Source organism: Neoarius graeffei, chromosome 7 (assembly GCF_027579695.1).
Source record: "Neoarius graeffei isolate fNeoGra1 chromosome 7, fNeoGra1.pri, whole genome shotgun sequence".
NCBI classification, from domain to species: Eukaryota; Metazoa; Chordata; class Actinopteri; order Siluriformes; family Ariidae; genus Neoarius; species Neoarius graeffei.
In genome coordinates, this window is record NC_083575.1 from 83,461,913 (window position 1) to 83,486,002 (window position 24,090).

General features: G+C 41.9%; 1 protein-coding gene across 1 annotated transcript in view; it reads right to left on the minus strand.

Annotated features, from left to right (window-relative positions):
- The window catches only part of smarca5 (SWI/SNF related, matrix associated, actin dependent regulator of chromatin, subfamily a, member 5), a 54,804-nt gene extending 41,743 nt beyond the window's left edge, over positions 1 to 13,061 (minus strand). Inside the window, exons 1-3 of the mRNA XM_060926519.1 lie at positions 12,780 to 13,061; positions 9,147 to 9,257; positions 8,877 to 9,043 (exon numbers count right to left, since the gene is read on the minus strand). Of these exons, the coding sequence (XP_060782502.1) occupies positions 8,877 to 9,043; positions 9,147 to 9,257; positions 12,780 to 12,884 (383 nt within the window). The 5' untranslated portion in view covers positions 12,885 to 13,061. The remainder of the gene's footprint in view (positions 1 to 8,876; positions 9,044 to 9,146; positions 9,258 to 12,779) is intronic.
- Positions 13,062 to 24,090: the final 11,029 nt, after the last annotated feature.

Consider the following 24,090-nt stretch of genomic DNA (forward strand, 5'->3'; position numbering starts at 1 on the left):
GCTCACGCGCCGGTGGGTGAAAGGTCATTCAGTCTCGCTCTACAAGTCAGCTGACCTTGTATGTAACCCATGTCAAATCTCGCGAGAGCAGCCGCGACAAGTAAACAAACATGGCGCCTCAGTCTGGAAAACGCCAATTGGGATTGTTTTTGCACCGTCTGGCGGTGTATCTACTAGGATTGGAATATTTTTGGAGTAATTATAACGTATTTGATGATCAGACACATTGTCACGTGGTGTTGCTGGGATGTTTTCACGGAGAAAAGATCGTTTTGAGAGATTGCATGTTGTGCAGTAGCATACAAGTGCATGGCTTCAGTGTGACTTGGGGTTCAGTCGGCATTTCGGTAAGAGGGCGCACGCCGAGAGTAAGAGGGCGCAGCGCCCCTGTTCCCCGGTTTAGACGAAAGCCTGATAAGTATTGCTAAAAATGTAGAATTTATCCCAGCAAGACTTGATAGAGGATTTGAAAGGTGGAAGGATAAAGGTTTAGAGGTATTGGATCAGTTATTTGATGGAACAGTATTAATGTCATTTGAACAACTTAAGAAAAAGTATGATTTAAGAAATGAAGACTTTTTCAGATTCCTACAATTAAGAGATTATTTAAAGAAACAAAGAATGGGATAAGCTCTGTTCTTTGCCATCTAAAATAGAACATATTTTCATTTCATTTATAAAGAGAACAGTGACACAATATTTAATATCATACTTATATAAGGCTATACAAGAAGATATGGGTGAAAATAACAGATATTAAAGAAAAATGGGAATTGGAGATGAATACAATCATTACAGATAAGCAATGGGAAATTTCTTGTGAAAAGCGACATAAGGTAACAAGTAGTCAAAGCTGGAGGGAATATGGTTGGAAGTTAAGGACGCGATACTTTAGAACACCACTTGTAACATCAAGGTGGAATAACATGTCACCTGAGTGCTGGAGGGGGTGTGGCTTAATAGGGGACCACACACATATATTTTGGGATTGTCCAAAATTAACAGAATATTGGAAAAATATACACAAAGAAATAAATAAATGCTTTTCTATAGATCTACCGTTGGAACCAATATACTTTTTGTTGGGCATAGTACCAGAAGATTTCCTGGAGAATAATCAGACAAAAATGTTAAGGACACTCCTGTTAATTGCAAACAAAGTCATTACGGCCTCCTGGCTAAAACCACAACCCCCCACAATAGCCCAATGGAGGGATAGAGTTCAGGACATGTATCACATAGAACAGATCATTGCAGTCTTACAGCTCAAATTAGAATCATTCCTTTACAACTGGACACATATTGTTATGCATCTCCACTTGATTTAACTATAACAATTTTATTTTCTTCCTTTTTTTTTTCTTTTCCTTTTCTCTCCTTGATTTTGCTTTATTTATGTGTATGTATATTACTTGTTGAAACATGAAGACTGAGGTTAAGGAATAATACCATATATTAAGATAATTAAATGTATGTACCGAAACGATGTGAATTGATGTTGGAAGGATACAACCCTAAGGACTGTTGTGTGTATTTAAACTGTGGACTAAAACTTACTTGTTTGTACCTGCTAAGAGTGACATCTCTGATATTCATCTTATTTTATTTTTTTTTTTTTGTTAAAATCTCGATGCACTGTATGGCTGCAAATAATAATAAAAGAAGTTCAAAAAAAAAATAAGCACATCTACGTAATACGTAAACGAAAAAAGCGCACTCCATGTTTAATGATTTCTTTTTTTTTGTTTGTTTGTTTAATTATCTGGTTAGTGTTAAAGTGTGAGGTCTCGTGTGTGTTTTTGTTTCTGAACTGAAATGAAAACGTGTAGCCTGGTAACGAGGGTTGACTCCTAAATATGTCTCTAATTTCTATATAAGTGCACTACATGTTACTAGGAAGTAATGGATTTTTAAACTCCATATAGTGCGCTCGAGCTTCAGTAGGCAGTCATTTGGGATACGGCCGCTGTATTACCAAGCTCTTAATTCAGGCTTAATAATTTGCACATATTTATTTCGTCATATTAATAAACTTTTTCTACATTTTTATAAATATTTATTTAGATTGTTTATAGCCAGCTGAATTCTGCAACTTCTCTCAGCGCTGGCTCAAGGTGCATAAACACCAGTGCAGTTTGCTATGGAGATGAGGCGAGACCTGGCGATGTGGTTTTTGTGGCAGCGGCGGAACTCGCACAATAATCTGATTAACAGCAGACTAATGAGACCGAAGGTGTCAAATTACTGGAAATTTCCAGAACAATCTTATAATCTTGTAATACAGGATGGTTTAAGTTATAAATCAGTTATAGAAACTGTTTTATTTAAATCAGGCTAACAGATCAACATCCAGGTCCCTACCAAATCCACCATTAGCTTGATCAATTCTATAAAAAAAAAGTCTATTTAAATTCTGAAAACTGTACAAATGTTGTTGTTTTCCACCAAAGAGGCGGGATTAGCCAACGCAGAATAGTGACGTTTGTCTCTTGTTGATGACGTGTAGGTCGCATGAATGCGACCTGTCCGGTCAGACTGCAGTCGCATGTGAAAATATCGGATATGCATCGGAATTAGGACCACATATCCAAGCGGCCTGGGTCGCATGTGAAAAAAATCGGATCGGTGTCGTTCAGATTGTCAATAACAAATCGGATACAGGTCGCATATGGGCAAAAAAAAAAAAAAATCGGATATAGGTCGTTTCAGGGTGCAGTCTGAACGTAGTCTAAAACAGGGGTGTCAAATCCGGCCCACACAAAGATTCGAAACAGGCCGCATGCGACCAAAGCTTCTCCATTCTTTACCTCAACCATGAAATGCAATTCATCATCCATCCACTAGATGGTGACAACCTATTTCAAGTAAACAGCTAGTCATTCAATGACTAAAGAATGATCATGAGCTGGCTTCTTGCGGTCAGGCATCAAGATGTTGTCAAAGAAAAGGAAAGTTGATAAAGAGTTGACGCTTTCAGGAAAAGCGGACGCAAGTCTGCTTGTTTTGGGAAGCTAAGAGTGAGCCAATTTTAGTTTGCTCGCTCTCTCCGTGTGTCTGTCTCTCTCTCACTTTATATCGCCACAGTTTTTCAATGGTGAGGACAGGCAAGTTCTGATACTGAATGTAAATTGTTTACTGCGCTTATTTTCATTAATGTTAAAAACAAACAAAACACACTGGAATATTTTAATTATTCCACCAAATCGAGTCGTACATGAGCTGACAGCTATAAGCCGCGTACAACGATCATTGACGGAATAATGGTTTCATTCTATCCACAGTAACTGGATTTTGAGAAACAGCATTTTTATTTTTTTGCAAATTTGATCAATAAAAACTTCATACAAAACTTCTGACAAAGTTTCCGCTTCGGAGGACTTCTTAAAAACCTATCGATGGCTGCACAAATTGACTTTAGTGTTGTTTTTTTGTAGAAAGTGGTCTCGCTGTCATGCCGAGGTATAAAATAGCTTTCGTCATTTATTTAATTCTTCCTTGGACATTTCAGTTCTGTAATTTTCAAAACTTTTGAACCAGTCTTTTTTTTTTTAAATGCTTGAAGATGAAGAATGTAAACAGAACAGTGAAATGACAGGAACAATAATGCCCCTTTTCCACCAAAGCAGTTCCAGGGCTGGTTCGGGGCCAGTGCTTAGTTTGGAACCGGGTTTTCTGTTTCCACTGACAAAGAACTGGCTCTGGGGCCAGAAAAACCGGTTCCAGGCTAGCACCAACTCTCTGCTGGGCCAGAGGAAAGAACCGCTTACGTCAGCGGGGAGTTGTTAAGACCAGGGCTTTGAACCAGAATTTTTTTCCTATTGGTTCGTTCCGAACAGAAACGGAATTTTAACGTTTCCGGTTTTGGGTTCCACGATTAAATAGACGTTCCCGAACCGGTTAGAACAAAAACATTTCGTTCCCAGAACGGTTAATTACGTTCCCGGTCAGCTGTTTAACAAGTGGCTATAAAATTATGTCTCTGTCTCATCCAGCTTAAGCCAAATGTAGGCTAATTCTATTACAACCTTCATTAAATAAGACAAGAAATAATTCAAAACAATTATTATTTCAGGGCGGCATGGTGTAGTGGTTAGCGCTGTCGCCTCACAGCAAAAAGGTCTGGGTTCGAGCCCCGTGGCCGGCGAGGGCCTTTCTGTGCGGAGTTTGCATGTTCTCCCCGTGTCCGCGTGGGTTTCCTCCGGGTGCTCTGGTTTCCCCCACAGTCCAAAGACATGCAGGTTAGGTTAACTGGTGACTCTAAATTGAGCGTAGGTGTGAATGTGAGTGTGAATGGTTGTCTGTGTCTATGTGTCAGCCCTGTGATGACCTGGCGACTTGTCCAGGGTGTACCCCGCCTTTCGCCCGTAGTCAGCTGGGATAGGCTCCAGCTTGCCTGCGACCCCGTAGAAGGATAAAGCGGCTAGAGATAACGAGATGGGATTATTATTTCAAATGTTGGCGATTTGGATTCTCAGTATGTCTTCCCATCTACACAAACAGAAAAAGTGCCAAAAATGAAAGATAATTCGTTTAGTGTGTTACCAAAGGCTAGTCAGGCCCTATGCACTGATAGGCTAACAGAGGTTAACGTCATTTAATGTTCGCGAGCCTCTCATTAACGTGGACAAATATATTGATATCGTGTTTGAAATTGACATTTTTGAATAACAATAGACTGTAATATTTACCTCTTATTTAAGATGTGGAGACGTGATAGTAGTCCACCCTCCCGCTCTCTCCATTCAGTCAGCGAACGTCACACAGGAAGTGAACCCAGCGGGTCATAGAAACTTGCGCAGGAGAAGAATGACTTTTTTATTTGTAGGCTACGGAAACTTTGAGGAACGAAATAAAAACCGGTATTAACCGGTTACCATTATTTTTAATAAGCGTTTCTGTTCCAAAACATAAAAAATAATAAAGTTTCTGGTTTCGTTTCTGGTCCATGTGAAATAGAAAAAGTTTTCGTTTTCGTTCCTTGAACCGGTTCAAAGCCCTGGTTAAGACCAACAACAATAAGACCGCGAAAGAATGCCATTTTTAAGCGACGAGAAGCAGCAGCTGTACAAACGCGAAGTCAGCCATTATTATTATTATTGTTGTTGTTGCTGCTTCTTCCGTGTTTTTGCTTCGATATTCGCACCAAGGTTTATGCAAACGTAGCGATGTAACTGATGTATACAGCGACGTAACTGACGTGGCTTCCCTTAGCACCCTGAGCTATGGAGAAGCAAACTGGTTCTCAGCTGGCTCGCAAGTTGAACGAGTTGTGAACCAGCACCGGCCCCGAACCAGCCCTGGAACTGATTTGGTGGAAAAGGGGTATTTGTGAAAAATGCTAGAATATTTCCTGAACAAGAAAAAGGCACGTTCTTACCATCAAATACTTTTATTCCATGTTTTGTTGCTTTTTTTGTGGTTTTGTTTTCAAGTAGTTTTTACTTCGTCCTCGGTTGGTTCAGTAAAACACTACCATTTTGTTTCTCTCTACTCACGGTATATGAGCTGATATCCTAGCAGTACAGTAGCCAATCGGAGCGCACAATTGCTCATATCCAGTGAACGTGGACAGAATAAGCCTGAATATACTGGGAATGAATGAATGGGAAATGTATGGAAGTTGATTTTTAAAGATGTTCCTATTGAAACCAAACTTGAGTTTTTCCTGCCACACTGGTGATGACAGATGAGTTTACAGTCTATCGACATGCTGAATAAATTCTTGACTGCACTCATTTTCATGTTTCGATGTTAAAAGATATCAAACAAAAAAAGTTGGAAATGTATTGAAACGGAATCAAATGAAGTGAATGGGAAACTCATCTTGTTTTTTTACTGATTCCCAATGAAACGGTGTTCAAAACTTGTTGAAAACACTAATTTTGCCAGGCAGATTTCATGGTTGCCCTTTAGTGACGTGGAAATTCAGCGATGTGGCTCTCGGTGAAAATGAGTTAAACACGCTGGTCTAAAATTAGGACCCAAGATTGATGATGAAAAGAGAAACCCCAAAACATCTGTTGGGGATGTAATCTGAACAGAAGACAAGCATACAAGCTGAAGTAAGGCATAGGTGTTAAATTAACACTGTTGATTTTGCAGTTTTAATGATTTGCAATGATCAAGTTAACGTTTCAAAAAAAAAAAAAGTGTGCAGTCTTTTTTGAAAAACAAATCTGAAGTGCTGAACTTTAAAACAAGGAATACAACTGTGTTGGTGGGTGCTCAAAATAACCACATTCATGATTTAATGAGACATTATGCGTGGGATTTCCACTGAAGTTTAGTCTTGAGATTAATTTCTCAAAGCGAAGTGGGATTACACGTCATAAACATTTACTTTCCCCACAGGTCTGTATACCCGAGTCGGTTTTACTGCACAAGACGCTGCATTCAGCCACAAACTGACATAATATTTGTGTAGCCCTAGTACCATGTCTGATACTGTTTATATTAAAAAAAAAAAAAAGTAACTAGAGCGGCAGCTACAATTATCGACACCTTAAACAACCTTTTAGCCTTTGCAAAGTAGAAAAGACTTTCAATCCATAAATTGTGCATGAATAGTTACTCAAACTTCGACTGAAGGAAGAAAAAAAAAAAAAGTTGATTCCTGATTACTTAGTGTATCAGATCATGTGACACTGTTCCACAATTATCGACACCCAGATGATTATTTATATTTTTTTTCTGCGGTCCGGTTGCCATCAAATCCTGCGCTCTGATTGGCTGGTGAGCGGGTCCGTATCCTACGATACGGACCCCGAATACGGACCTCTGGCGACTCGCTCGTTCACAACAACAAACATCATTGCAATTTTTGTCAACATTTATTTTCGGATTTCTCAGGAGAATAGCAGCATTAATTTTACAGCATGGATAGCGATAACGACAGTGTTCACAGCGAAAGCGAGTTTTACTACCCTGAGGAAGAAGAAATAAAAGAAAACATTTCAGGAGAAAGCTAAAAACCTCTAACTGTTGCTAACGCCGAGCAAAAACATGGCTGAATCCTGAATGAGTCAATTTTGTATAAATAGGGGACTACATAGGCGGCAAAATGTAGGGTTTTTTTCCTGCCATGGAAGTGCACTTGTATACCAAGGAGGAAGCCATTTGCATTACAGCCGTGAATGAGGATTCAAAATGGCGGCTCGGCTCGGTTTTCCCTTTCGGGTGCTCTCGTTTTCTGTTAGAATTTGGGAAAGAAAAAAAATAAATATATCACTTACCAGCTTAAGGTCGGTCCGTATGGTGAAATACCGTGACCTCGGCCTTAAATACTTTTATTTAAGGCCGAGGTCACGGTATTTCACGATACGGATCAACCTTAAGCTGGTAAATAACATATTTAAAAATTATCACTATGTGGTACTCGGTTAACAAAAAACAGATTTAATTTTAAATTTGTTTTACATGTACGAAATATAGGTCTATGTAAAACAAATTTAAAATTAAATCTGTTTTTTGTTAACCGAATACCACATAGTGATGATTTTTAAATATGTTATTTACCAGCTTAAGGTCGATCCGTCTCGTGAAATACCGTGACCTCGGCCTTAAATAAAAGTATTTCACCATATGGACCGACCTTAAGCTGGTAAATAACATATATATATATATATATATATATATATATATATATATATATATATATATATATATATATATATATAAATAATTTATTTTTTTTTTAAACATCACTATGTGGTATTCAGTTAACAAAAAACAGATTTAATTTTAAATTTGTTTGACATAGACTTATATTTCATACAAAATATTTTTTATATAAATATAATCGATGCCGATGCTGACGTGAATGAGGAAGTAATTCTAATGTTTGTCGACAAATGAACCGATAACGTTTAACCTGTCAGAAAATCTTTTTTGTTCCACTTTCGTAGATCACATTTTGTGAATCATTCGTTGTTTGTATTAATTTCTAGTTTACCAATAAAAGTCAACAGGCAACTGACATTGTAACCACATGAAACTCCACGTCAAAGGTCGATTTTTAAAATTGAAATTTTAAACTTACATCTAAAAGATATAAAATGTCTACCAATATTGTAACCAAAAAAACACTTTTTTTTAGATATATATACACACAAACACACTGAATGGAATAGAAAAATCTGAATATTTCAAGCATGTCATTTTTTTCTATGCTAGGAATTGAATTCTGGTCTAATTCTATTTATTGCAATCAGATTCCAAATATTCTATAAACATTCCATTCTGTTATGAATCAGAAAAAAAAAATGTATTATAAATCGCAGGACTTATCTTTTTAAAGTACTTCATTGACTTCAACAATGTTACACAAAGATGGATCCATAACAGCTGTAAATGTCCCTTAATTCCACAGGGTGTCGATAACGGTGGACACTGGTGAGTGATCACTATTATCGACACCTCACGCACGTGACTTCTCAAACGCAGGTTTAGATACAAAATGCCGGCTGTCAAATGAAAGAGAAACAAAGTAGGTTTCGACAAGGAGATAAAGAAATATTGGTGAATTTGATGAGTAAAAACACGTCCATGATCTTTCCACCATGCGATGAGAACATCCAGGTTTTCCTCAAATTGCTGATCGTGCTTTTTATTAAAAAAAAAAAATCCATCTCTGGTAACAAGCTGTCATCAGACAACAAGATCAAAGGGCGAGGGGGCGGGTCTTTCGGTTGATTAATTAACCAATAATAACTGTTGGAACTGAAACTCACCTTTGTAAAATTGTTTTTTTTTTTAATTGATAAATCCAAAACGGTGTCAATAATTGTCGCCGCTGCTCTAGTACCTAGTGACTAAAGTGACTTGCTACAGAAGAACACTCATAAGAATCACGTGAGAGAAGCAGGAGGAGGACTTACTCTCCGGCAGACAGGAGGTTCTGTTTCTCGTCCTTTTTAATGCGAGGACGGCCGGGCTTCATCTTCAGCGGAGAGGTAGGGGTCTTCTGGGCAGCAGGCTGAATAAAGTGAGCAAACACCTCCGTCTGCTTCAGCAGGTACTCGAATCTGTTGGTCCGGTCCGTTTTCTAGCGTGGGGATAAAAAATGGTTTAGGCCAGGAAGGTTAGTCCCGCCCACCTTCTCCATCTGAATTTCCAGCTATAAAAGTAAAGCCAAAGCACACAATTACCACTTTCTCTTCATAACCTGCTGACTGCTCGACCTTCACCTTTTCAGCCACGGGAGAGGACGACTGCTCACCTCCATCCTGCGCTGCTGCTTCAGCACCTGAAACACCATCCTTAAAGACAGGCATGGAGTGGTTACTCAAACGGGACTACAGAAAGAAGAGCCTCCAAAGAATAACAGAACCGTCTTTTACTTTTGTCTTATGATGGCATGAGAAACATGACAAGCTCCACGGTAGAGGTGATGCGCCGAGTGAGTGAGAGTTTACTCACTGTAGATTTGAAAAGGAATCGAGTTGAGACGGTGTTTATGTTTTTTATTTGCCAGAGGTCGGAATTTAGCGAGGAGTTTTAGAGACTCGTACTCCAATCTCACGTTTACCAATGAGAAGAGAACATCACCGCTCGAATGCAAGCCAAAGACTTGCTGCCATTTTGTCGAGGACACAAAAGCTTCATCACCAGAGAGGATAAAGACGACAGTTACATACCCTGGATTAATACACAGTTGTCATACTTGGGTTCAATTACATAAGGTTTTTTTTTTTAAACATTTTTTTTTCTTTGTGTAAAACTCAACTACACAACAACCAAATAGGCACCAAGCCTTCAACCAATCGTAGCAAGTCGGCCTGGTGCGGTGGAGTAATTACCTCTGCGTAAACCAAACAATGGTGCAGTCTAAGCTGAGGAAGTTTTTTAGACGGGCTTCTTCAAGCACTGAAGATGATTTAAGGGCTGAAACAGTCACGGAGGAGCCACACTCAGAGCCCCTACCGTCCCTGAGCACATCAGACAGTGTCAGCAATACAGGGGTCGGTTAAAAACACTCAGAGCCCCGACTGCTTCCAAGCAGATCGGACAGCATCAGTAATACAGGGGTCAGTTAAAAACTCTCAGAGCCCCAATCATCCCCTGACCCCGGTATCAGTAACACAGGGGTTGGTTAAAAACACTCAGAGCCCCGACTGTCTCCGAACACATCGGAGAGTGTCAGTAATACAGGGGTCGGTTTAAAACACTCAGATCCCGACTGTCTCCAAGCAGCTCGAACAGATTCAGTAATCCAGGGGTGGGTTAAAAACACTCAGAGCCCCGATCATCCCCTGACCCCGGTGTCAGTAATACAGGGGTCAGTTAAAAACACTCAGAGCCCTGACCATCCCCCCCGAGCCCAATGTCAGTAACACAGGGGTCAGTTAAAAACACTCAGAGCCCCAACTGTCTCCGAGCAGCTCGAACAGATTCAGTAATACAGGTGTCGGTTAAAAACTCTCAGAGCCCCGATCATCCCCTGACCCCGGTGTCAGTAATACAGAGGTCGGTTAAAAACACTCAGAGCCCTGACTGTCTCCAAGCACATCGGACAGCATCAGGAATACAGGGGTCGGTTAAAAACACTCAGAGCCCTGACTGTCTCCGAGCAGCTCGAACAGATTCAGTAATACAGGGGTCGGTTAAAAACTCTCAGAGCCCTGATCATACCCTGACCCCGGTGTCAGTAATACAGGGGTCGGTTAAAAACACTCAGAGCGGGGGCGTCGTGGCTCAGGTGGTTGAGGCGCCATGCCGTGAATGCGGGCGACCCGGGTTCGATTCCGGCCCGGGGTCGTTTCCCGATCCCTTCCCGTCTCTCTCTCTCCCACTCATTTCCTGTCTCTACACTGTCCTATCCAATAAAGGTGCAAAAAGCCCAAAAAAATATCTTTAAAAAAAAAAAAAAAACACTCAGAGCCCTGACTGTCTCCGAGCACATCAGACAGTGTCAGTAATACAGGGGTCGGTTAAAAACACTCAGAGCCCCGACTGTCTCCAAGCACATTGGACAGTGTCAGTAATACAGGGGTCGGTTAAAAACACTCAGAGCCCCGAATGTCTCTGAGCAGCTCGAACAGATTCAGTAATACAGGGGTCGGTTAAAAACTCTCAGAGCCCCGATCATCCCCTGACCCCGGTGTCAGTAATACAGGGGTCGGTTAAAAACACTCAGAGCCCTGACTGTCTCCAAACACATCGGACAGCGTCAGTAATACAGGGGTCGGTTAAAAACACTCAGAGCCCCGACTGTCTCCAAGCACATTGGACAGTGTCAGTAATACAGGGGTCGGTTAAAAACACTCAGAGCCCCGAATGTCTCTGAGCAGCTCGAACAGATTCAGTAATACAGGGGTCGGTTAAAAACTCTCAGAGCCCTGATCATCCCCTGACCCCGGTGTCAGTAATACAGGGGTCGGTTAAAAACACTCAGAGCCCTGACTGTCTCCGAACACATCGGACAGTGTCAGTAATACAGGGGTCGGTTAAAAACACTCAGAGCCCTGACTGTCTCCGAACACATCAGACAGTGTCAGTAATACAGGGGTCGGTTAAAAACACTCAGAGCCCCGATCATCCCCTGACCCCGGTGTCAGTAATACAGGGGTCGGTTAAAAACACTCAGAGCCCTGACTGTCTCCGAGCACATCGGACAGCATCAGGAATACAGGGGTCGGTTAAAAACACTCAGAGCCCTGACTGTCTCCGAGCACATCAGACAGTGTCAGTAATACAGGGGTCGGTTAAAAAAACGCCACAGTGAAAGTGCTGTCAGCTGGCAAGCAAGTGAAGAGAGCAACATTTCAGGCGGCGTGGCATGTTGAGTCCCCGTAGTGAATTTATGAGGACAAACACAGTGTCATTCTGTGTTCGGTTCATAAATCGACGAGAAAAATCTAATTCTTTCACTATTGTTTGTTCCCAGACTCTTCAGGAATCTGCTCAATCGTAAATCAAGTTTTGTGTTGAAGTAAAGGCTAAAGGGCGTCCTAATACCTCTTTTGAATAATTCCATGCGAAAATAACCTTCAGGAAGCTCAAAACCAGGGAGCAACAGTGCAAACCACTACACCACCATGCCTCCTTTGGAACCAAAAGGTTGCTGGTTCGATTCCCTGGACCAGCAAGAATGGCTGAAGTGCCCTTAAGCAAGGCACATCACCCCCACTGCTCTCCAGGCACTTCTGTGTTCTATAATGTGACGTGATGGGAATGTAAACCTGTAGCTTCCTCAACACAAACATGGAGCTCCATTGATTCTGCTTTGCTCGGTTGTTAGCATTATCTTTAGCTTTAATACCACAGCAACAGCTCTTCCCCAGGGTTTGTTCGTTTCTCTTTCGACTTAGAAGTTATGATTTAAATAAATAAAAGCTAAAAAAAAAAGCTTGTGACTAGCATGAAGAAAAACAATTTGCCGAATTTATATGACTACATATTCCGGAAGTAGTATAATTAATTTCCTGTTGGGCTTTTTTGTGGTTGTTGTGTTTTTAATAACAGACCCAAGAACAAAAACGTTAAGCATCAAAACTGTCGACACAAAATATAATTTGAGAAATAATAATAAAAAAAACCTGCGAACAGTGCGTTATTAGCTTACCTCATCACACAGCTAAGCTAAAGAACAATACACTGCAGATCTAGCGAGCTAACATGCTAACACGCTATAGCTGATTCATTTCGCCCAAAAGTTAGTCCACTCGATGATGTTCACAGAAACCTACAGCGGTCTTACACAGTTATTCCTCAGTTCTCGGTAAATTAACGCGTAATAAAACCCCGGGTTATCGCCCTGTCTGAGGTGTTGTTTATTTCACCTGTGTTGTTGTGATTGTTGTTATTGTTGTTGTTGCTGCTGTTGTTGTATCAACTCGAGCCTCTTCTTCCCGCTGTTTGTCCACGCTTCCCTCCGTCTCAGACATCCTTTACTATTTTATCTTCTTCTAATTAAAAAAACAAATTAAATCCAGAGCTTTGATCCCCCCAGAACCGATTTAAATATCCGATTCAACACGAATTTATAACACTAAACAACAATGAGACCAACAAAGCCACGCGCTTCGTCAATGACTTCCCACCGGCTTTTTACTTGCCTCCGTTTCCCGCAAAAGTGAGGCCCGTTACAAATATCGCGAGACTTCAAATTCTAAACCTTCGGGCCACCTTGAAAATATCGCGAGATTTCTGTTGACTCGTATCACTTCAGTGAGTCAAATCATTTGAATCAGTTCACCACATGTTAAGAGTCGATTCTTTCGGATCCCAACAGGTTCTTTTCACTTTTCTTCATCCAACATAGATAGATAGATAGATAGATAGATAGATAGATAGATAGATAGATAGATAGATAGATAGATAGATAGATAGATAGATAGAGAAGAAGCAGATAGATAGATAGATAGATAGATAGATAGATAGATAGATAGATAGATAGATAGATAGATAGATAGATAGATAGATAGATAGATAGATAGAGAAGAAGCAGATAGATAGGCAGATAGATAGATAGATAGATAGATAGATAGATAGATAGATAGATAGATAGATAGATAGATAGATAGAGAAGAAGCAGATAGATAGATAGATAGATAGATAGATAGATAGATAGATAGATAGATAGATAGATAGATAGAGTGGTGCTTGAAAGTTTGTGAACCCTTTAGAATTTTCTATATTTCTGCATAAATATGACCTAAAACATCATCAGATTTTCACACAAGTCCTCAAAATAGATAAAGAGAACCCAGATAGATAGATAGATAGATAGATAGATAGATAGATAGATAGATAGATAGATAGATAGATAGATAGAGAAGAAGCAGATAGATAGATAGATAGATAGATAGATAGATAGATAGATAGATAGATAGATAGATAGATAGATAGATAGAGTGGTGCTTGAAAGTTTGTGAACCCTTTAGAATTTTCTATATTTCTGCATAAATATGACCTAAAACATCATCAGATTTTCAAACATGGTGGTGGTTGTATCATGGTTTAGGCCTGTTTTGCTGCATCTGGGCCAGGACAGCTTGCCATCATTGATGGAACAATGAATTCTGAATTACACCAGCGAATTCTAAAGAAAAATGTCAGGACATCTGTCCATGAACTGAATCTCAAGAGAAGGTGGGTCATGCAGCAAGACAACGACCCTAAACACGAGTCGGTCTACCAAAGAATGGTTAAAGAAGAATAAAGTTAATGTTTTGGAATGGCCAAGTCAAAGTCCTGACCTTAATCCAATCGAAATGTTGTGGAAGGACCTGAAGTGAGCAGTTCATGTGAGGAAACCCATCAACATCCCAGAGTTGAAGCTGTTCTGTACGGAGGAATGGGCTAAAATTCCTCCAAGCCGGTGTGCAGGACTGATCAACAGTTACCGGAAACGTTTAATTGCAGTCATTGCTGCACAAGGGGGTCACACCAGATACTGAAAGCAAAGGTTCACATACTTTTGCCACTCACAGATATGTAATATTGGATCATTTTCATCAATAAATAAATGACCAAGTATAATATTTTTGTCTCCATTTGTTTAACTGGGTTCTCTTTATCTACTTTTAGGACTTGTGTGAAAATCTGATGATGTTTAGGTCATACTTATGCAGAAATATAGAAAATTCTAAAGGGTTCACAAACTTTCAGAATCAGAATCAGAATTACTTTATTAATCCCCGGAGGGAAATTCAAATTTGCTGCCAAGCTCCTGAATCAAAGAAGAAGTAAACATGTCTAAAAATAGAAGATAAAATTGTCTGAAAAAAGAATAAATAAAAACTAGACTGCATTTCCGCAGAGAAAATGCAAAGTGTGCTTGCTGAGCTGTAGCAGAACAGCTAGCATGCCAACATGCTAATGCCAACATGCTAACAACTAGCATGCTAACAGCATACTAACATGCTAACAGTTAGCATATTAACATGCTGACAGCATACTAACATGCTAAAAGCTAGCATGTTAACATGTTAATGCTAACATGATAATAGATAACATGCTAATAGATAACATGCTAACAGCTAGCATTCCAACATGCTAATGATTAACATGCTATTTGTTAAAATTCTAACACTCTAAGGCTAATATGCTGACAGCTATCATGCTAACAGCTAACAGGCTAACATGCTAATGGCTAGTATGTTAACTTTTAGCATGCGAACAGCTAACAGGCTAATGCTAATGGCTAGTATGTTAACTTTTAGCATGCTAACACGCTGAGGGTGACATGCTAACAGCTAACATGCTAACAGTTAGCATGTTAACATGCTCAGGCTAACTTGCTAACAGCAAACATGCGAACTCTGCATGCTACCATGCTAATCCTAACATGTTAACAGCTCTCATGATATCATGCTAATGGTGAACATGCTAACAACTCGTGAGCTAATAGCAGGCATGATATTGTAATGGGTAACATGCTAACAGCTAGCTTGGTAACACGTGAATGCTTATATGCTAATTGCTATCATGTGTGCATGTAAGTATTCCTAATAAAGTGGCCATTGAGTTGAAGTTGATTTGCTGTCAAAGTCTCAAATGAGCAGATCCTTGCCAAATGCATCATCACCTATGGGGGAAGGGAGGAATGACTCAGTCAAGCTTCCATTGATTAGCGGCAAAATGGAGAAAAAATGGACGGATGAAAGGCAAGACAAAGACGAGTGCGGGTCAGAACCGATATCATGTGTGTGATGGTGATTTGGCCTGAGGTGCCATATGAAGTTTGGTGGATGTGTGGTGAAGTGTTACTGAGCAAAACTCCATTCATTTGAATGGGGCCAAAAATCAATGGAAGCCTATGGAGGTAAAAAGAGATGAGTGAAAACCAAGGAAAAGATGAGTGCAGGTCTCAGATGAGGGGATGGATCTGTGCGGTGACTTGGCCTGAGGCATCAAGTGAAGTTTCTTGAAGTTTGGTCACTTGGTGAAAAAAATTGATGGAGAGTGAAAGTTTTTCTCCTGAAACACCATTCATTTTCAATGGGGCCAAAAATCAATGCAAGCCTATGGAGGAAAAAGGGATGAGCAAAAAGAAAGGAAAAATATGAGTGCGGGTCAGAACCGATTGCATGTATGTGTTGGGTGAGTTGGCCTGAAGTATCACATGAGGTTTGGTGCATCTGTGATGGAGCGTGTCCGAGTAGGACGATTCGATTTATGAGCCCTATTCATTCTCTATGGGAAAAAAACAAAAGAAAAACGACAAGAACAAGAGAACAGGTGCGTTGATCCAAAAGCTGTATACAAGCACACTACACCACTTTGGGCCAGACGTGTCAGAGTTGGAACGGTGTCTCTATCTCGAACGCCCTAGGAGGAGTAGTGGATCCAAAAAACGTGTCGGAATAAGGCAGAATAAGTAAACTTAAGAAGAACAATAGTGTGCTTGCCTTTGGCAAGCACACTAATGATTCATATATTGCACCTGAGTAAAGGATACAGTATACATGGTAAGACAGTGTACCACAGTTATACAGTGGCATTGTCCAGCTTGACTGCAACAGGTAGGAATGATTTCCTGTGTCTCTCAGTTGTGCAGCGTGGAAGAATCAGCCGTTTACTGAGCGTGCTCCTGTGGCTGATCAGCTCCTCATGTAGAGGGTGGGAAGGACAGTTTAAGATTGTTTTTATTTTGGACAGTGTCCTCTTCTCCAGCACCACTGTCAGAGAGTCCAGTTCCACGCCTACAACATGGCCGGCCTTCCTGATGATCTTATTGAGTCTGTTAGTGTCCTTCACCTTCAAGCCGCTGCCCCAGCAGATGACAGCGTACAGGATGGCACTGGCCACCACAGACTCATAGAACATCCACAGCATCGTTCGGCAGATGTTGAAGGACCTCAGTCGTCTCAGAAAATAGAGATGGCTCTGGCCCTTTCTGTATACAGTGTCCACATTTTTGGACCAGTCCAGTTTATTCTCCAAGTACACCCCCAGGTACTTATATTCCTCCACCACGTCCACACTGACCCCTTGGATGTTAACAGGGTTCACTGGAGCCCTGATTCTCTTCAGATCGACCACCAGTTCTTTCGTCTTCGTCATGTTGAGCTGTAGGTGGTTCTTCCTGCTCCACGTGACAAAGTTGTCCACCACCATCCTGTACTCGCTCTCATCACCACCGGTAATACAGCCAACCACTGCAGAGTCATCAGAAAATTTCTGGAGGTGGCAGGTCTCCGTGCAGTAGTTGAAATCAGTGGTGTAGAGAGTGAAAAGGAAAGGAGAAAGGACAGTCCCTTGCAGAGCCCTGGTGTTGCTGATCACTCTGTCCGACACGCAGCACTGCAAGCGCATGTACTGTGGTCTGCCAGTCAAACAATCCACAATCCAGGACACCAGTGGGGCATCCACCTGCATCGCTGTCAACTTCTCACCCAGCAGAGCTGGCCGGATGGTGTCAAAAGCACTAGAGAAATCAAAAAACATGATCCTCACAGTGCTGGCTGACTTGTCCAGGCGATCGTAGATTTTGTTGAGCAGGTAGATGATTGTGTCCTCTACTCCAAGACAGGGCTGGTAGGCGAACTGAAGGGGATCAAGAAGTGGTTGGACCATAGGCCGGATCTGCTCCAGGATGAGTCTCTCAAAAGTCTTCATGATGTGTGACGTCAATGCCACAGGCCTGTAGTCTTTGAGATCACTGGGACGCGGTTTCCTCGGTACAGGGACGAGGCATGACGTCTTCCACAGCACGGGGACCCTCTGAAGACCCAGGCTCATGTTGAAGACATGCTGAAGTACTCCACTTAGCTGGAGGGCACAGGTCTTCAGGGCCCTGGGGCTAACACCATCCGGGCCTGCTGATTTTCCTGCATGGAGTCTCTTCAGCTGTCTTCTCACTTGCTCCTTGTTGATGATCGGTGTGGAGGTGATGGGTGGGGGAGGGATGAAGGTGTTTCTTGGGGGGGTGCTCAGCCAGGGGGTCTGTTGAGGAGGTGCAAGCGAGGTCCTGAAATGGGGATGAGGTTGGGCAAGAAGAGGCGGAGGAGGGGAGAGAATGTGAAGTGTGTGGTTGTAGCCATCCCACAGAAGAGTAGTGGTGGTGGGTTGGGGTCACGCCATCGAATCTGTTGAAGTAGAGATTCAGCTCATTCGCCCTTTCCACATTGCCATTCACTCCTTCACTGTTGGTTGGCTTGTAACCAGTGATGGTCTGCATTCCACTCCACACCTCTCTCATGTTGTTCTGTTGGAGTTTCCACTCCAACTTCCTCCTGTACTTTTCCTTGGCCTCCCTGATCATTGCTCTCAGTTCACGCTATACTCCTCGCACCTCCTCCATGTTGCCGGCTCTGAAAGCCCTCTTCTCATTTAAAAGGGCTTTGATGTCCTTCGTTACCCATGGCTTGTTGTTGGGGTCACAGCTGACAGTCCTAGCTGGGACAATGGTGTCCACACAGAAGTTGATGTATACCGTGATGCACTCTGTGAGCCCATCAATGTCGTCTCTGTGGGGCTCACACAGTGTCTGCCAGTCTGTCACATCGAAGCATCCCTGCAGTGTCTCGTTGGCCTCGTCTGTCCATCTCCTCACTATCTTTGATGTGGTGGGCAGTCTCTTCACCAGAGGCTCATAGCAGGGGGAGAGGTAAATCAGGTTGTGGTCTGACCTGCCCAGTGGGGGGAGGGGGGAAGAGCTGTAAGCCTCTTTAACATTAGCATACAGCAGGTCTATTGTTCTTCCCTCTCTGGTAGGACAGTTCACAAATTGGGTGAAAGTGGAAAGTGTTTTGTCCAAATTAACATGATTAAAGTCAACTGAGATAGCAATGAATGCATTCGGGTGCTGAGTCTGTAGCCAGGCTATTGCAGAGTAAATAGTGTCACAAGCAGTGTTCTGGTTTGCAGAGTGGGGAACAGAAACAGCCACCATGATAACATTAGAAAACTCCCTGGGCAGATAATATGGACGAAGTCCGACAGCACACAGTTCAACATCCGGGCTGCAGATGCGCTCCTTCATGGTGATGTGAGCTGGGTTACACCACCGGTTGTTCACAAGAACGGCAAGCCCTCCCCCTTTGCACTTACATGTACCGCTCCTGGCGCAGTCTCTGTCCACATGCACCATGTGGAAGCCCTTGATTGTAGCGTTGTCGTCGGGAACATCCCAGTGCAGCCATGTCTCCACGAAGCACATTAAACTGCACTCCCGATACTCCGTCTGACTCTAGGCCAGTGCTGTCAGCTCGTCCACTTTATTCCCAAGGGACCTCACGTTCCCCATGATGATAGAGGGGAGACACGGCTTATAAGATTTTTCAATCAGCTTCCGTGATCTCAAAGCCACCCTCTTCCTCCATAGCTTCTTATTTCCTCTGCATCCTCTATGTGTTTTACACCAAATTACCGCAGGGATCTCTTCTGGTCTTGTCGCTAGAGTGGCCGGCTTCAGTTCAATCAGCTGATCCCTGGTGTAAACAATGTGGGCGGCGTGGAGTTGTTGCGTGGCTGCGATGAAAAAAAGTTTTGCAACTGTGAGCAAAAACACCAAAACTCTTGCAACCCTCATAGTGGCTTGATTACAGTGTTATGGTAACGGAGAAAAAATAGCAAAAAAAAAAAAGGCAAGATAAGACAAGTAGGAAAAATAGAAAATAGAGAAAACGGATAAGGAGCATTCATTGCAGGCTTCACACGAGCTGGCGCATGCACACTGTTGATAGATAGATAGATAGATAGATAGATAGATAGATAGATAGATAGATAGATAGATAGATAGATAGATAGATAGACAGACAGACAAGGAGTGGCACAGTGGTGTAGTGGTTAGCACTGTCGCCTCACAGCAAGAAGGTTCTGGGTTCAAGCCCAGTAGCTGACAGGGGCCTTTCTGTGTGGAGTTTGCATGTTCTCCCCGTATCTGCGTGGGTTTCCTCCGGGTGCTCCGGTTTCCCCCAAAGACATGCGGGTTAGGCTAATTGGTGGCTCTAAATTGACCGTAGGTGTGAGTGTGAATGGTTGTTTGTCTCTATGTGTCAGCCCTGTGATGACCTGGCAACTTGTCCAGGGTGTACCCCGCCTTTCGCCGGTAGTCAGCTGGGATAGGTTCCAGCTTGCCTGCGACCCTGCACAGGATAAGCGGCTAATGGATGGATGGATGGGTAGATCGAGAAGAGATGATGCCTTTAGATAGATAGATAGATAGATAGATAGATAGATAGATAGATAGATAGATAGATAGATAGATAGATAGAGTTGTGGTCAGAAGTTTACATACAGTGACATGAATGTCATCTTGGATGTGGTCATGGGTGTGTGTGTGCGTGTGTTCACTGCTTCAGATGGGTTAAATGCAGAGGATGAATTTCACTGTGCTTGAAGTGTGCATGTGACAAATAAAGGTTTCTTCTTCTTCAATATTTGCGCTTTCAGCAATTTCTTTGAACTGTTCTTTTTCTGTGGCAGATTGTACAGCATACATCTTTAATTAAAAAAAACACTAGAATTTTGTGCGCAAGTTTTAATTTTCTTTGGGGTTTCTGAAATCAACACTGGGTCAAAATTATACATATATGGTCAAAAAATTACATACAGCACGTCTCTTCGCAAGATTCACCTTGACCAAACATTTTTGTTTACCATGAACAAGTTTCTGGCAGAATTCTGGTTGGATATTTCATGACTATTCATGGTAGAACTGGTAGAGTTCAATTAAATTTTTTTTCTTGGCATGGACTCAACTTATAAGCATGGTCCATATATTTTCAATAGGGTTGCTTTAAGCTTAATGTTAGCCTGCTTTATCCTCCACAACCAGCTCTGATGCGTGTTTCCATCCACTTTGTGCAATGAACCAGTTCCACTGGCAGCAAAAGCGCCCCAGAGCATGATGATCCTACCACCACTACCAGCTAGTCCGGTAATTGTGGCCAAGCAACTCAATCTTTGTCTCATCTGACCATACGGCTTTCCTCCAGAAGGCTTTTTCTTTGTCCGTGTGGTCAGCTTCAAACTTTAGTTAAGCTTGAAGGTGTCAATTTTGGATCAGGGGGTTATTTCTTGGAAAGCAGCCTCTTAGTCCATGGTGATGTAAAACTGAACTGTAGACAGTGATCCATCAGCTTCCAGTTCATGGCAGGGCTCTGCCATGGTGGTTCCCAGGTTGTTCCTGACCATACAAACCAATTTCCTTTCAGCTGAGGGTGACAGTTTGGGTTTTCTTGAAGCAAAGTGGCTTGGCAAAGTGACTACACCTCACAATAAGTTGGATACAATTGTTTGAACTGATCTTGGAATTTGCAATTGTTTAGAAATGGCTCCAAGAGACATTCCGGAGTTGTGTATATCTGCGATCCTCTTTCTCAGATCTGCACTGAGCTCCTTGGACTTTCCCATTTTACTGTGTGTTGGTCAATCCAATGAGTGCTGTAAACAAACCCTTTTTTTGAAGGCACAGAGAAGCTACCAGCTGTAGTCAATCATGATCACTAACAGGAAGTTAACAGACCTCGGACTTGGCAAGATAAGAGACATTCTGGAAGTTTCAGCACCTCTGAATTAATAATCTAAGTGAGCGTATGTAAATTTTTGACCCTGTATGTATAATTTTGACACTGTGTTGATTTCAGAAAACCCAAAGAAAATTAAAACTTGTGCACCAAATTCGAGTGTTTTTATTAATTAAAGATGTACGCTGTACAATCCTTCTGCCACAGAAAAAGAACAGTTCCAAGAAATCACTGAAAGCCCAAATATTACCATGACATTCATCTCCAAGATGACATTCGTCACTGTATGTAAACTTCTGACCACAACTGTAGATACAGTATTTCATTAGCTTTAAAGGGGAACAGAGGGCAATATATAGAGTAAATATAACAATAAAACACACATGAACGAACCTTATTCAAGACTTACAGAAGTTTTTTGTTCTAAGGTTGGAAAGTTATAGTGTTTTGAAAGTAGCTCGAGCAAACTATTTCCACAGTTTGAACAGCCCGCCATGATATTAATTTTATCCAATCAGAATGCACGTTCATTTTCTCTGCGTAACACTCATGACGTATGTATGTGCCCAGTTGTGTTGGCTCATTGAGGTTGGGAATAGCACGTGTGAATCGGAAAGTAGGATGAATTGTAAGTGATCGGCTACACAACGCCACAGTGTGTTGCTTTCGGGTGTAATAACAGGACCGATGAAAAGCATAACGATCCTCCAGACGTGTCTTTTCACTCGTTTCCGCTGAAAAACACCAAGCGAGTTCGAGCTTTCTTCTCTTCTTTCGTCATCACCGGAGTCGAGAGTACCTCTCCTAGGTTCAAACTGGTACCCTTCTAAGCCATAGCCTGCTTGCAGTGTGTCTTGCGGGATCTCTTCGTACGATTCGACAGAGCTGTCGCTTTCACTTGATGCGCCCGACGCCATGATTACATGCTTCTCTCCTAGTGCAGTGGGTAGGGCTGACGTCACGGTCTTTTAAAAATGGCGACTCTTGTGCCGTTTAGCGTACCGACTATTATATTTACAATTACCAAGATATTTCGTTGTTTTCTAGTATATAAATTTGATAGAATACTTAAGAATACGTTACTTTGTCACATCAGCAACTGTATATATTATATTTGGTACCCCTTTAAGCAGCGAAAACTAATTTATGTACTGAAAACAGCTGTGAATTAGTAAATAAACCTCGCACATTGATGTTGTTTTTTTTCTGCTCAGCACGAAGGTGGCCTGTTCTTCTATTCACTATAGGTCATGGAAATTCAGCTTTGTAGTCAGTGAAAGTCAAGGAAAAGTCCGGGAACTTGATATTTGACTTGGAGTGGGAAACCTGTTATTACCTCGCCCGCTACGGAGTAAGCAGGGCGAGGTATTGTTTTCGGTCGCGTTTCTTTGGGTTTTTTTGTTAACGATATTACGGGAAAACGGCCGGATCAATCTTCATGAAACTTTCAGGAGAGATGGGCATTGGTCTCAAATAGAACCTCCAACATTTTGAGGGTCAAAATCGTTTTTGTTGTGGCTACTGCCTCATGTAGAGGCAGTAGTCACTACGTCATCATGCTGAAAGAATGTAAGAGTGTAACAGTCGCGTACTGTGCATGCTCATACACGTGTTCCAATTAAAATGGCAGGTGAGTGTATACAATTTGGTTCACCATTCGAAATAAATGGACTAGACTAAAGAAATCGCTTTCAGACATGTTTATGCTTATTACAGAGGGAAACTGCGTTCCACTGAGCTCTAGCACCAGGCCATTTCCAGGAAATAAGAGTTTGGGTCATGGCGACAGCGTGTGTATGTCTGCCTCGGTTCGGAGGTTTCAGTTTGGAAAACTGTAAGAGGTAAGAGTAGAATAATATAAAGTACAGACACTTGGTATATTTTACTTCTGTGATTTTTAAATTGTTCAATTTTGGATTGCGCTTCATTTTTGTGGCTACTGTCTCATAGAGTAAATATATTTACTATATTTACTGTATGGACATGGGATCAGAAAACAATTTATTTATAAGCAGTCGCCACATGTACCCATAGGGTACCTGTTTTTTTTCACGATGTCTTCCTTCATATTCATCATAAGTGCTACCGAGCGAGGTTTGTTTTGCCTGGCAGCACTTGTTTTATTTCTGAGATATTTACGCACAGCTGTGCAGAAACAGAGCAAAGAGGAAACCAGGACCACGCCCTGTTCTCAGTGCTGAGGTCCAGCAAAAGATACCACAGTCTGAGAACTAACACCGACAGACTCAGGGGGACCTTCTTTCCTCAGGTGGACTGAGTGCGAAACTAGGACACTTCTCAGGGACTGCACTCCCAAATTACCTCAAACACCCGATAGACATACACATCCTGTTCATATATTTATTCATTCTGGAGACACGAGTGTTTTCCTGGGAAATACACCACTCGTATTTTTTGTACGAGCTCCATCCGGGACATGGAGAACAAAACCCATGACTTTAATTAATTCATTAATTTAAACCCAGGGCGGCACGGTGGTGTAGTGGTTAGCGCTGTCGCCTCACAGCAAGAAGGTCCTGGGTTTGAGCCCCGAGGCCGGCGAGGGCCTTTCTGTGTGGAGTTTGCATGTTCTCCCCGTGTCCGCGTGGGTTTCCTCCGGGTGCTCCGGTTTCCCCCACAGTCCAAAGACATGCAGGTTAGGTTAACTGGTGAC